Genomic DNA, 13,205 nt, shown 5'->3' on the forward strand with positions numbered 1-13,205 from the left:
TATACCTATCTTCATCCAGTTGCATTGCACTAAAGAAACCAGGGTCAATGCTTGATTTTTTTGTAGGTAATCAACAAAAGAACATATTCCTCCATTTTTCATGTTTTCTGACCTCTTTCTTCTCAAGTGGTTTCTTAGATCCATAGGTGTGAATGATACATTCTCGCGATCACCATCTACGTGCACACACAAATTGTATGTCTTCCTTGGTGCAATGCCGACGCTATCAGCTATTTTAGCAATTGTAGCATGCGCTTCAGTTACTTTACGATGTGACCTTAATATATGAGTCATAAATAAAGCGGCTGATTCATGGTTATGATCATTGATTAAAGTACGAACTATATATTTCTTATTCAGAAGTCTTCTTAACACCATTCTCGCTGGACAACCGCATCTTGAATCTGGCTTGCTCCTTGTTAGATTTTCACTTGACTTCTTCTAACCTTGCTTAGAACAAACATATGCCTTTCTCACCATGACATCCTGTGTATTTTTTGCCCAAGAATACTTTCTAACATTGAAGTCAAGTTTTAAGGTATAATCATTGTAAACTTTGTATGCAGCTTTCTCATTGTTAAACTGCATTCCCTCTATGGGAACAAAGTCAAGTGTACTATCATGTAGACTTGAGGTGCTTGCACCTTTGTCAAGTGCACTGTCATGATCGTCTACCTCATTATCGAATTGCATTTCGTCTGCTGGAATATTTAAGGCAAGAGTGAATCCAATGCCTGCACCCTTCTTATCATGTGCATCATTAGTGCACATATTCAATTCTTCAGGTGCGTTGATAGTATGGATGTCCGTTGCTCCATGACTTTTCAATGATTGAGATACATCATCTTCACTGAAACTAGTTGATATGCTCAACACTGTCATGAGCAAAATATCAATTTGCGTTAGCCAGCGCATACGTTTACTACGATTTATTCAAGACGCATATAACAATGGCTACCGATTAGTTAAGCATAATAGCTTACAAAACGATATTAACAAAATCATATCTCACAAATTGACACAAGAAAACACATATCTTACAAATCGATATACGATAATTCAACATAATATATTACAAATCAGTATACGACAATTCAGCATAATATCTTACAAATCGATATACGACAATTCAACAAAATATATTACAAATCGATAGTAACAAACAAAACAATATCTCACAAATCGACAATAGAAAACATAAAATATCTTACAAATTGATATACGACAATTCAACATAATATATTACAAATCGATATTAACAAACAAAATAATATCTCATAAATCAATAATAGAAAACATATAATATCTTACAAATCGATATGCAACAATTCAAAAAAATATATTACAAATCGATAGTAACAAACAAAACAATATCTCATAAATCGATAATAGAAAACACATAATATCTTACAAATTGATGTACAACAATTCAACATGATATATTATACATTGATATTAACAGACAAAACAATATCTCACAAATTGATAATAGAAAACACATAATATCTTACAAATCGATATACAACAATTCAACATAATATATTACAAATTGATATTAACAAACAAAATAATATCTCACAAATTGTCACTAAAAATACATAATAGCTTATAAATCGATATACGACAATTCAGCATAATATATTACAAATTGATATCAACAAACAAAATAATATCTCACAAATCGACACTAGAAAACATATAATATCTTACAAATCGATATACGATAATTCAACATAATATATTATAAATCGATATTAACAAGCAAAACAATATCTCACAAATCGATATACATGTTACTACAACCGCGATTTGGTTATATTGTATATACTGAGTGAATGGATGATACCGAATGAGGTAGAGGCTCGTGCTCGCATCTGTAACCAAGCATTCTTGTCAGAAGATCCCACCGCCTTACAAATATCTTCAAGTTTTTAACCGTTGAAATGATACAATCTACCTGCAATAAGAAAACAACGGCTTAATGACACTCACGATGACATACGTTCTTTAACAATAACATGATGACATGGAAAGATACTCACGACGCTTTAATGACACTTGTTGGAATGTTTGTGCGTCATTGTTTTTTTTCATACTGCCTAACGAAAACGAAGAAGAAGAGAAGACTGTAAAAAGCGATGGCCCACAAATCCCCCTTTGATGCCCACCAATGATCGAACCAATTGTTCGATTTATAGTTATCTCCACGAGGTAGGAACAAACCAGGAAAAGTTTTCTATCTAAAACAAGGCAGGAACGAGAAGGTGGCCATGTGTTGTAGCACAATCTAAAAACAAAGGCGGAACATGCAAATCTATATACGAGGAGCGGGAGGACATTTTCATCCAACGCATATCTATCTTACGGGAGGACATTTCCGTCAAAAGTATATCTACCTTTTTTATATGTTATTTTATTATAAAGTCATCGTGGGCAATATTGGCATATGAATTATCGCAGGTCCCAAGATATTCCTTCGTACACACCGAAACACGTGAATTTGTGTTTCGAGGAGAACACACAACACCCTCTCACAATTTTAGTTTAAAAATTGACGTAATCCTTCTTGGCCCATATTCTTCCCTTTGTTTATTTTTCTTTTCTCTCTCTCTCTCTCTTGTCCCTCCTCCATCTGCCTCCGACCGCCTCTGGCACCGCGTTCGGTGATCGATGAGAGGTGAAACTCGACGAAGTTCAGTGAGTTCCTCTTACACTTTTTTTTTTCTTTTTTTCTTTTTCTTTCTCTCCTCTATTTTTTTTGGTAAGTTTCGTCGGTTCGCAAGGGATTTGCCGACCATTGGAGAGTCGCCTTACACCACCGATTGCCTCTGATGGCCGGGGATGAGGTGGGAGGTGGTTCTTTTGCCTTCTACTTTCCTTTTTTTTTTTTCTTTTTTTTTTGGCAGTTTCCACCGCAACGACCATCTTTTGATAGTAAGAGCCTGGCCGCTGGACCCATCTGACTCCTTCTCTTCCCTCTTCTCTTTGTATTTTTTTTTTATTTTCTTTCTTTTTATTTTCGTTTTTGTTTTTTTGCAGCAACCATAGAGGCAGTGGTGTCTTGCCGGCAGACCAACATAGGTGACTTTTCATTTGGCTGAATGCTCATATTTTTATTAGTTACTAGTTAGATACTTAGATAGATCAAATTGCATTAATGTTATTGTTATATATTTTTCTTTGTACCTTTTGGTATTTGTTTTTAATTTTCTATATGTTAGTTGGTATGAATAAAACATTTATTTATTTATTTATGCATTTTGAATATTTTTATTTTTTTATATTTAATTTATGCTTGTGAGGCTTATCCTTTACACCCTGAGGCTTATGCCTCTCTTCATATTTTGGTGGAGCCTTAGCTAAGCCTCAACTCTTTTCACAACATTGATTTCCGGTCTCGACATGGGTTCCACACCACATTGACTGTTGTTGAAAATAAACAAACATACTCATGCAATTACATGTCAACTCACACTGAAAACCTCTACACGATGAAGAGGATCAACCACATGGATTAGGGAATCATACTTTTTTATCTTTTTAGATTGAATCTCCCAACAATATCAGTCTTGCTTAAAAAAACTTGTTTTTCACTCTCAAGACTCAACACACATCGTGATATATCGCAATATCAATTTTTTGGCCTAATCTTTACAAATTTGGTAGGTTTTAGTTTGGGTGGCGATTTATCATGTTATATAGGTCATAAATAGCTGAGTTTCGATGGTTCGCCCTAAGTAAGTATGCCCCACGCCACTTCAAACCTTAGGATGTAGATTAAAAGAGTCGACGTTCCGAAGGCCCAACATTGGTGCAAGGGATTCGAACACACCCCCAATGCTCCGTACAACACCATCATGTGTTTGAAATTTGAATAGCCGCAACACTACAACCTTTTTCTAAGAGGGTCCATTTGGTTTGGGACCCATGTCCTATTCTGTCTTTCTACTACAAGAATCAAACATCATTTCCAATTTCCAAACAGGTGACAAATCAACGCCATCTTCCTTCCCAATTCCCTGCAACCACCAAACGTCTCTCTCTCTCTCTCTCTCTTAGCTATCGAATAGGGGCGAGGAAGAACAAGGAAGAGGGGAAATTGGTGACGATTAAGCGCGAAATTTGTATGGGCCTTCTTCTAATTATCACGATCAATCAACATTTCGTTCATTTTTTTTAATTCTATGATCTCAATCGTTGCCAAACACGTCTCATGAGTTCAGGGTTCACCAAGTTTGGGGATTTAGTGCTTCTGTGATGGCAATGGCTGGAGACACAACGTGGGTAGGAAAGAAGCCCCCTCGACGTCTGGGAGGCATGGCCGATGCTTTATCCCTTGCCTCCGATCTCGGATTCCCGATCCCTTTGGCCCAGGTAATCGTTCTCCCCTCTCCCCATGAATCTCTTTTGGTTATCCATAAAAGCTGGATTTGTTCATTTCTTGAGATTTTACTTCTCATTACAAAACATATTTTGCAGCCACTATTCAAACATTTTCCACTATCTACATTTTAAGCTTATCATTACCAAACTATTTTATTTGTGGTTTATGATATTGAAGCAGGAAGACAACCAAAGTCTCCCTAATGCATCAAAAATCAATGACAAGAGTGATGATTTGGTAAAAGTGCTAAGAGAACTTACCTCTGTGCAACGAAATTTGGCTAATCTTCAAGTGGAACTTCAAGGCCGCAAAGTAAGTTGCTCTGGTTTCTTGTAATATTTGGGTTCATTTAGCTACTTTTGAGTGGGCATGTTGTTAAGTGGTAGCAGGCCACAGGTAGCCATCCCATACAGACCGAGATTGTATCCATTTTTACCCTCAGTATGGCCAGGCCATGGCCTGCAAATGGGATGGCAATCCCCCCACCGAAAAAAACGTCTGGGCCAGGCCCATGCCCATGTTTAGTCCCTTGGTCGGTAGGTCCAACCTGGACTGGCCTGTTGCCCACCCCTATTTCTATGATTAGCAGTCTATAGGCAATGGTAGTATCTTTTTCTCATGTGGAAAATTCTTCCTATTTTGTATTATTTCACTTATAGCAGATAGTTTAGTACATGAATAAAATCTAACTTTTAGTTGGTGTATTTTAAAACTGGTTTCCAAATTTATGCTAGTTTCACAAAACTTGTTAAAGAAAATTGGCACACACTAACACACATTATAAGCAATGGGAGGGAGCATAACAAGAGAAAATTAACCTTCCTGTTGTGTTTGAAAGAGAAGCCTGTGGACAATGTGCTGCCAAGTGCAAAGGCTCACAATTTTTTCCCGAAGTGTCCTTCAATCATTTTGTCATTCTCCAAAACACCACAGGCACATTCATCATGACAATGTAAACTTCTTTCTCTGATTCTCGCGGCTGCCATCTTCTCGCAGCTTTTAGATTACCGGTGAACATTTAAATACATATTTATGTTATGTTTTATCTTATGACTTATCCCATATTTACATCATACAAAGGGTGGTCCAAGTTGGAAAATGTAACTTTTGGCCACCAGATTGTGTGACAGTTTGTATTGTATCTCTTGGGGTTGGAAAAGGAAGGAAAAGAATATGTTCACTTCAACATGCTTATATTGCTTATTAAATAATGCTTTGGTCCTATTTGTTTCACTTTCACTATAAGAACACGTAGGAGATCCATTGAGCTAATGGATCAAAGACAATAATAACTATCAACCTGTAACACCTCCATCTTTGACCTCGAGAGTCCAAGTCTGATTGGTATTACTTTTCAGAAGGAAAGCATACAGAGTTTACACAGAGAAAACATGATTGTTTTTTTTAATAGACTCAATTAATCATTTATAACATATGAAAATAATAATTGTATGAGTGTTCAATAACGAAAAAATAAAACTAACAATATATCCTGTTGCATAGTCGAAATAGCTGATCACGTCCTGCCTACTATAGTGTGCCTAGAACCTACACTTGTAATTATATAGGAAGTGAGTCTACAACTCAATAAAAAATATTTATAAATAATAAATGACTTTAACTTACAACTGTAGTGGGCTCTAAGCTCCTAATCTAAGTTTAGTTTTTGATACACCATACAAGGTATGTATATTTTAAATTTCTTCCTTAACTCTCTCAATCTAACACTCATTCACAACAGACTATAACACTAGGTCGGTTATATCAGTTATAATCGTATATAAGCGTAACAACCTGTGTATAACACCAAATTTTACATTGTTGGCAAGACTATGAACCATACGCTCTCAGTAATCTCCAGATCACTAGGCATTGTAGTGAAACAACAAGGGAGACCCCACCGATAGCTAGTAGGGAAGTCAGGCTCAAACTCGGCATGGTTTATGCTACGTCATAACAATAATGACTTTCAACCATCCATAGATATCGTTGTTAAAATATGTATATATATATATATATATATATACATATACTTATATATATATACATTCGTATATATATAAGTATATATATACATATATGTATATATATACTATTTCTCATACCCGATAGGGGTATTCTTGTAAAACCACATATGTAATTTTACCTTTTTCTTTTTTACCTTTTTTCCCTTTTTTCTTTTTCTTTATTTTTCTTTTTTGTAATGACCACAAGGGGGCCCCACACTTGTAGTCGTTGGGGCTCCCAACGACTACAAGGGAGCCCCCCCTTGTGGTTCCTTTAGTGCTTCCCTCCTCTATAAATAGAGGAGGTTTTCCCCTCTTGTATGCATGGGTTTTATACCCCTCTCTCTTCTCTTCTTCAATAAATCCAACTTATGACTTTAAGTCATTTTATATATTTGAGAGTTTTGTGTGTGCACATTCGGTGTTTGTGTTCTTGGCTCTATTAGTCACTCTTAAAGAGTGACCTTTTGCTCTATTGGTGCTTCCGCCTCTTTTCATTACATGGTATCAGAGCTCGGTTGGTGATTGGGCTTCTCTTTGTCATCTTGGAAAGTGTGCCTCTCAAAGTTTTGAAGAAAGGAAGAATATTTGGTGACCGATGGAACGTGACTCTAAAGTGGAGCTTTCTTTCAAGCTAAATGGGTCCAACTATCTCATGTGGGCCTCCGCTATGGAAAATCATTTAAGAGGTAAGAAACTTTGGGGCTTTGTTATGGGAACTACTCCCGAACCCTCTCTTGTTCTTACCAAAATTGAAAATGAAGTTGAAAAGGCTTTAGATGACGATGAACGCATCAAAGCTATTAATGATCATCAATCCAAAATCGAGGATTGGGAAAGTAACCATGCCAAAATTTTGGCATGGTTTATAAACAATGTAGATCTTAAAAATTGTGCTAATATTGCCAAGTTTAGGAGGGCCAATGAGGCTTGGTTTTTTCTTAAGGGTATGTATACCCAAAAAGATCTTGCTCGGCAATTCTTTTGTCAAGAAAAAATTCGCTCTACCAAACAAATGGACATGAGTGTCCGGGATTATTTTAGCTCTCTAACCCCTCTTTGGGATGAGCTTGCCCTTCTTGAGCCCAAATGGGTTGCTCCACAAGATATTGAACTAAGAAGGGAACAAATTGAAAATGAGCATTTTTTTCAATTCCTTCATGGACTTCGCTCGGAATTTGAACAAGTGAGGGCATCTCTTCTCCATAGAAGCAAGGCCCTACCTATTGAAGATGCTCTTGCCGAGGTATGTCAAGAAGAAACTCGACTTGGCTTGAGCATTAGGAATGATGAGGTTTTGGCCGTTAATAGGCCCGGATCAAATGTTAAAGCATATAGACCTCCTCACTTTAACAAAAATATCAATGGGCCTAGAAAGGAAATCATATGCCACTATTGTAATGAACCGGGACACATTAGACCGATTTGTCCAAAGCTTAAAGGAAAGGTTGCCACCGTTGGAGAAAGTTCTCCAAAGAAGGAAGAAAGTACCAAAGAAGGAGACATCAAAGAAACTCTTAATCATATCTCGGAAGTTCTCCAACACCTTCTCAAGTCTTCTCCTTCAACATCCGGAGCCGCCATCGCCTACTCTTCATCACCTCCAGGTATGTGGATACTAGACTCTGGTGCTTCCTTTCATATGACACCTCATAAAAATTCTCTTTCAAATATTTTTTCCGAACCTATATCTTCTTGTGTGTCAACGGCCGATGGCACATCACTAAAAATTGAAAGTATTGGATCTCTTGATTTTAAAAACTTTTTCGTTTCTAAAGTAAGAATCGTTCCTAAAATAAATTTAAATCTTTTTTCCGTATCACAAATCACTGATCATGGATGCCAAGTCTCTTTCTCACCTAAGGATTGCACCGTGCAGGATCTCCAGTCAGGGAAGCTGATTGGGCAAGGCCATAGAAGGGGTGACCTCTACTTTATGGATTTTTTGACCCTTCCATCTAAGCCTTCGTGCAATCTTGTAAAAGACAAAAGTATTGGAATATGACATGAGAGACTTGGCCATCCAAATTTTGTAAAAATGTCTCTTTTTCCGTTTTTGAACAATACTTGTAAAGATAATCACATGTCTTGTAAAGATTGCATTTTTGGGAAATCTAAAGCTATTCCATTTCCACAAAGAAGTTACTTTACCACTCGGCCATTTGAACTTATTCATTCCGATGTGTGGGGACCTTCACCTATTTTGTCTAAAGGAGGTTTTTCGTATTATGTGGTATTTATTGATGATTTTACTCGATTCACGTGGATTTACTTCCTAAGTCGCAAATCCGAAGTTTTCTCCTTCTTTAAAGAATTTCATGCAATGGTCAAAAACCAATTTTTGGGTAATCTATCTATTCGTAGATCCGATTCGGGAGGCGAATATATGTCCAATGATTTTCAAAACTATTTGAAAGAGAATGTAATTTTTCACCAACGTTCTTGCCCCAACACTCCGCAACAAAATGGTCTTGCGGAAAGAAAGCATAGGCATATAATAGAGACTACAAGAACGTTATTAATTTCAAAGAACATTCCAAAATCCTTTTGGGCCGAAGCGGTTCTAACCTCTACATATCTTATCAATAGAACTCCTTCGTCCTCTTTGAAAAATCTTTCTCCATTTGAAAAACTTTACAATATGTCTCCCGATTACAAAAGACTAAGAATTTTTGGATGTAAATGTTTTGTTTTAACTCACAAGAATGATAAACTTTCCCCTAGGGCTATTGAATGTATTTTTTTAGGATATGGCGAAAAACAAAAAGGGTATCGATGTTTTGACATACTTAAAAACAAGCTTTATATCTCTAAAGATGTCACATTCCTTGAAGAGGAAAGTGGTTTTTCGCACCAATCCAATGAAAATATTGATTATTCATTCTTATTTGACTTATTGCCTAAAGAAAACATCATAGATGATCATATTGATCCTAATGAATCCCTTAGTGAAGATCTTGTTGAGAACTCAAGCGATGATCAAAACTTAGAAGAAAATGTTTCAAGACAAATTCAAGTCTACTCTAGAAGGGATGAGAGAAATCCTCCTTGTGCCCTTGAAAATTTTTCCCAAAATGAGTCCCTCGAAGAGACCTCTCAAAGAAGATCAAATCGGATTTCCAAAGTACCAAATAGATTTGTTTCTTATGATTCTTTTTCGCCTAACTTTCGAGCATGCCTACTTGCTCTTCACTCTTTTCATGAACCATCTCATTACAATGATGCTAAGCAATATGCTCATTGGAATGAAGCCATGCAACTTGAACTTAATGCTCTTAAAAAGGCACAAACTTGGGAAATCATTGATCCTCCCAATGGCAAGAAACCCATTGGATGTAGATGGGTTTTTAAAGTAAAAACTAAGAGTGATGGTTCATTGGAAAGATATAAGGCTAGATTGGTAGCCAAGGGATATGCCCAAGAGTATGGGGTAGATTATGATGAAACCTTTGCCCCCGTTGCTCGAATGACTAGTGTTCGAGCCCTTATTGCTATAGCCGCAGTTAAAAAATGGCCAATCGTTCAACTTGATGTCAAAAATGCCTTTTTGAATGAAAATTTAAATGAAGAAGTGTATATGGAACCGCCTCCAGGTATGGATTTAAATGGAAAAATTTTGAAATTAAAAAAGGCTTTATATGGTCTTAAGCAAACACCTAAAGCATGGTATGATAGGTTTAGTAGTGTGTTAATAAATTTAGGTTTTTCTTCTTGCTATACTGACACTGCTCTTTTTGTTAAAAGGACAGGTGACTCCATTATTATGCTTTTGCTGTATGTTGATGATATGATCATCACTGGGAATGACAAAAAGGGAGTAAATGATGTTAAGTCTATGTTAAAAGATACTTTTGATATGTCTGACCTTGGTTATTTGAGATATTTTTTAGGAATTGAAGTGGCTTATTCCGCACGAGGATACATCTTATCTCAAATGAAGTTAGCTGCAGAAATTTGTACCAAATCAGGAATATCTGATGAAAAGAAAGTTGAGACTCCCGAAGTTATCAATGCGAAACTAAGACTTGAAGATGGTGTCCTTCTTGAAGATCCAACCCCCTACCGGCAATTAATTGGATCCCTCACCTATCTATCCATCACTCGTCCAGACATTGCTCATGCAATTCATGCAGCGAGCCAGTTTCAGCACGCACCTACTACGATTCATATGGCGGCTGTAATGAGAATTGTGCGATATATCAAAAATACCATCTCCAAGGGACTCTTCTTATCCTCTTCCTCATCTCTTGAATTGACTGCTTTTACTGATGCTGACTGGGGAGACAATCCCAATGATCGTATCTCAATTACGGGTCTTTGCATTTTTTTAGGTGAATCTCTTATCTCGTGGAGATGCAAGAAGCAGCAGAAGGTCTCCTTATCGTCTACTGAAGCTGAATATCGGGCTATGACAATGACAACTATGGAAATTGTGTGGCTCAAAAGTCTCCTTGGTGACATGGGCGTTCCCATTTCTACTCCTACCAAGCTCTGTTGTGATAACAAGAGTGCGATATACATTGCTAGCAATCACACCTTTCATGAGAGGACCAAGCATATCGAAATGGATTGCCATTACGTTCGAGACGAATATCTCAAAGGGACCATCACATTGCCATATGTCACTTCAGAGTATCAACTGGCTGACTTCTTCACCAAGGCGCTCCCAACTCCACGATTTATGTTCCTCCTTAGCAAACTTTCGGTCTTCTCCCCGTAAAGTTTGAGGGGGCGTGTTAAAATATGTATATATATACATCCGTATATATATAAGTATATATATACATATATGTATATATATACTATTTCTCATACCCGATAGGGGTATTCTTGTAAAACCACATATGTAATTTTACCTTTTTCTTTTTTCCCTTTTTTCTTTTTCTTTATTTTTCTTTTTTGTAATGACCACAAGGGGGCCCCACACTTGTAGTCGTTGGGGCTCCAACGGTCAGATTTCTGACCGTTGGGGCTCCCAACGACTACAAGGGAGCCCCCCCTTGTGGTTCCTTTAGTGCTTCCCTCCTCTATAAATAGAGGAGGTTTTCCCCTCTTGTATGCATGAGTTTTATACCCCTCTCTCTTCTCTTCTTCAATAAATCCAACTTATGACTTTAAGTCATTTTATATATTTGAGAGTTTTGTGTGTGCACATTCGGTGTTTGTGTTCTTGGCTCTATTAGTCACTCTTAAAGAGTGACCTTTTGCTCTATTGGTGCTTCCGCCTCTTTTCATTACAATCGTGTGAATATAAAACCCTAAGTCATATCTTAGGTTCATTATTTTGAACTTTTCTCTTAAGCTTGTGTTTCACTCATTCTCCCACAAGTACCATTGTTAAATAATCATGACGAATCTCATTCTCAATTTCAAAATGACATTAGGGTTCACACTTTGTATCATACTAAGCATGCAACGAGGTAGAGTTTTTATATCGTTAAATCACCATCGACCCACTCTCTATGGTGGTTGTGTTAGAAAATGACATATATATGTATATACTTGAATATATATATATATATATTTATATATATATATACATACTTTTCGTAATACAAGAGTATGTATATGTATATATATATGTATATAACTATATATTTAAAGTATATACTTATATTCTTGTAATACTTTTTTATTTATTTATTTTTGTAATTTTATTTCTTTCTTATTTTTTGTCTTTTTGTCAAACAGTCATAATTGACTAGAGCTGTTGGACTGTCAAAACAGCCAACAGCCTTTTTGTCAGGTTCTGTCAAACAGTTAAAATGTTGACTGTTTGAATAGAGCTGTTGGGCTACTCCCAACGGCTCTAATTAGAGCTGTTGGGAGTAGCCCAACAGCTATCCCAACAGCTATTTTAATAGCTCCTCTCATGTAACCTCTCTATAAATAAGGGCATGCTGCCCATTGTAATTTATATACAAAGGTAGAGGGTTTTACCTCTCACATATTCAGATTCAAGTGCATTTATGCACTATTCTTATGTTTGTGGTGTGGAGCATTTTGTATGCTATTTTGGTTTACCATATTGGGTGAATGTATGTTTTGTCAAGTTGTTTGTAGACTTGATTGTGTGAAAGACTCTTTACATGGTATCAAAGCTTGGTGTATGATCAACCGTGCATTGGTGAGCTGCCTCGTAAAGCGTGCCTTCTTTCTTTCGTGATTGGTGGTTCCTTTTTTTTCTTTGGATTCATCATGGGTGAATTTTTTCCGCACAAGCAACTCCAACTTCATTCCGCCATTCAAACTTGAAGGAAGCAAATATAACATTTGGGCGGGACACTTGGAGACATTCATTAAGGGTCAAGGTTTGTGGGGATTTGTAAGATGTACTATTCTTGAACCCACTCCCAAAATTACATTAGGTGAAAATGACGTTGAGACTAGTCTTGAAGAAAAAAACAAAGCCATGGAAGAATACTACAAAAAATTAGATGAATGGGAAATGAAAAATGCCAAAATTCTTTCATGGATGCTTAGTGGAGTTGAGACAAAAATTGCCTCAAACCTTTTGTGTTACAAAAAGGCAAATGAAGCATGGGAATATCTTAGAGGTATGTTTACCGAAAAAGATATGGCTCACAAGTATTATCTCCAAGAAAAAGTTAGAAACATTAAACAAGGAGATAAGAATATAAGAGATTATTTTATGGAGTTATCTTCCATTTGGACCCAACTTGCCCAATTTGAACCCAAATGGGAAGGAAAGTGTATAGAAATGCGGAGAGTTCAAGTTGAAGAAGAGAGATTTTTCGCTTTTCTCTATGGTTTGAGACCCGAGTTTGAACAAACAAGGGCCTCCTTGCTATCAT

At 36.7% G+C, this 13,205-nt stretch overlaps 1 protein-coding gene across 2 annotated transcripts in view; it reads left to right on the forward strand.

Moving 5' to 3' along the window:
• Positions 1 to 3,998: 3,998 nt before the first annotated feature.
• LOC149829324 (AUGMIN subunit 2-like) overlaps positions 3,999 to 13,205 on the forward strand; it is a 37,810-nt gene continuing 28,603 nt past the window's right edge. The window contains exons 1-3 of one of the 2 annotated variants that reach the window (XM_090018040.1): positions 3,999 to 4,124; positions 4,224 to 4,374; positions 4,562 to 4,696. In XM_090018040.1, coding sequence (XP_089874166.1) covers positions 4,258 to 4,374; positions 4,562 to 4,696 — 252 coding nt within the window. In that variant the 5' untranslated portion in view covers positions 3,999 to 4,124; positions 4,224 to 4,257. The remainder of the gene's footprint in view (positions 4,125 to 4,223; positions 4,375 to 4,561; positions 4,697 to 13,205) is intronic. The other variant, XM_090018041.1, reaches the window with a different exon arrangement.

Source organism: Nuphar pumila, chromosome 9, assembly GCF_984573655.1.
Source record: "Nuphar pumila chromosome 9, dmNupPumi1.hap1.1, whole genome shotgun sequence".
In the NCBI taxonomy this organism is placed as follows: Eukaryota; Viridiplantae; Streptophyta; class Magnoliopsida; order Nymphaeales; family Nymphaeaceae; genus Nuphar; species Nuphar pumila.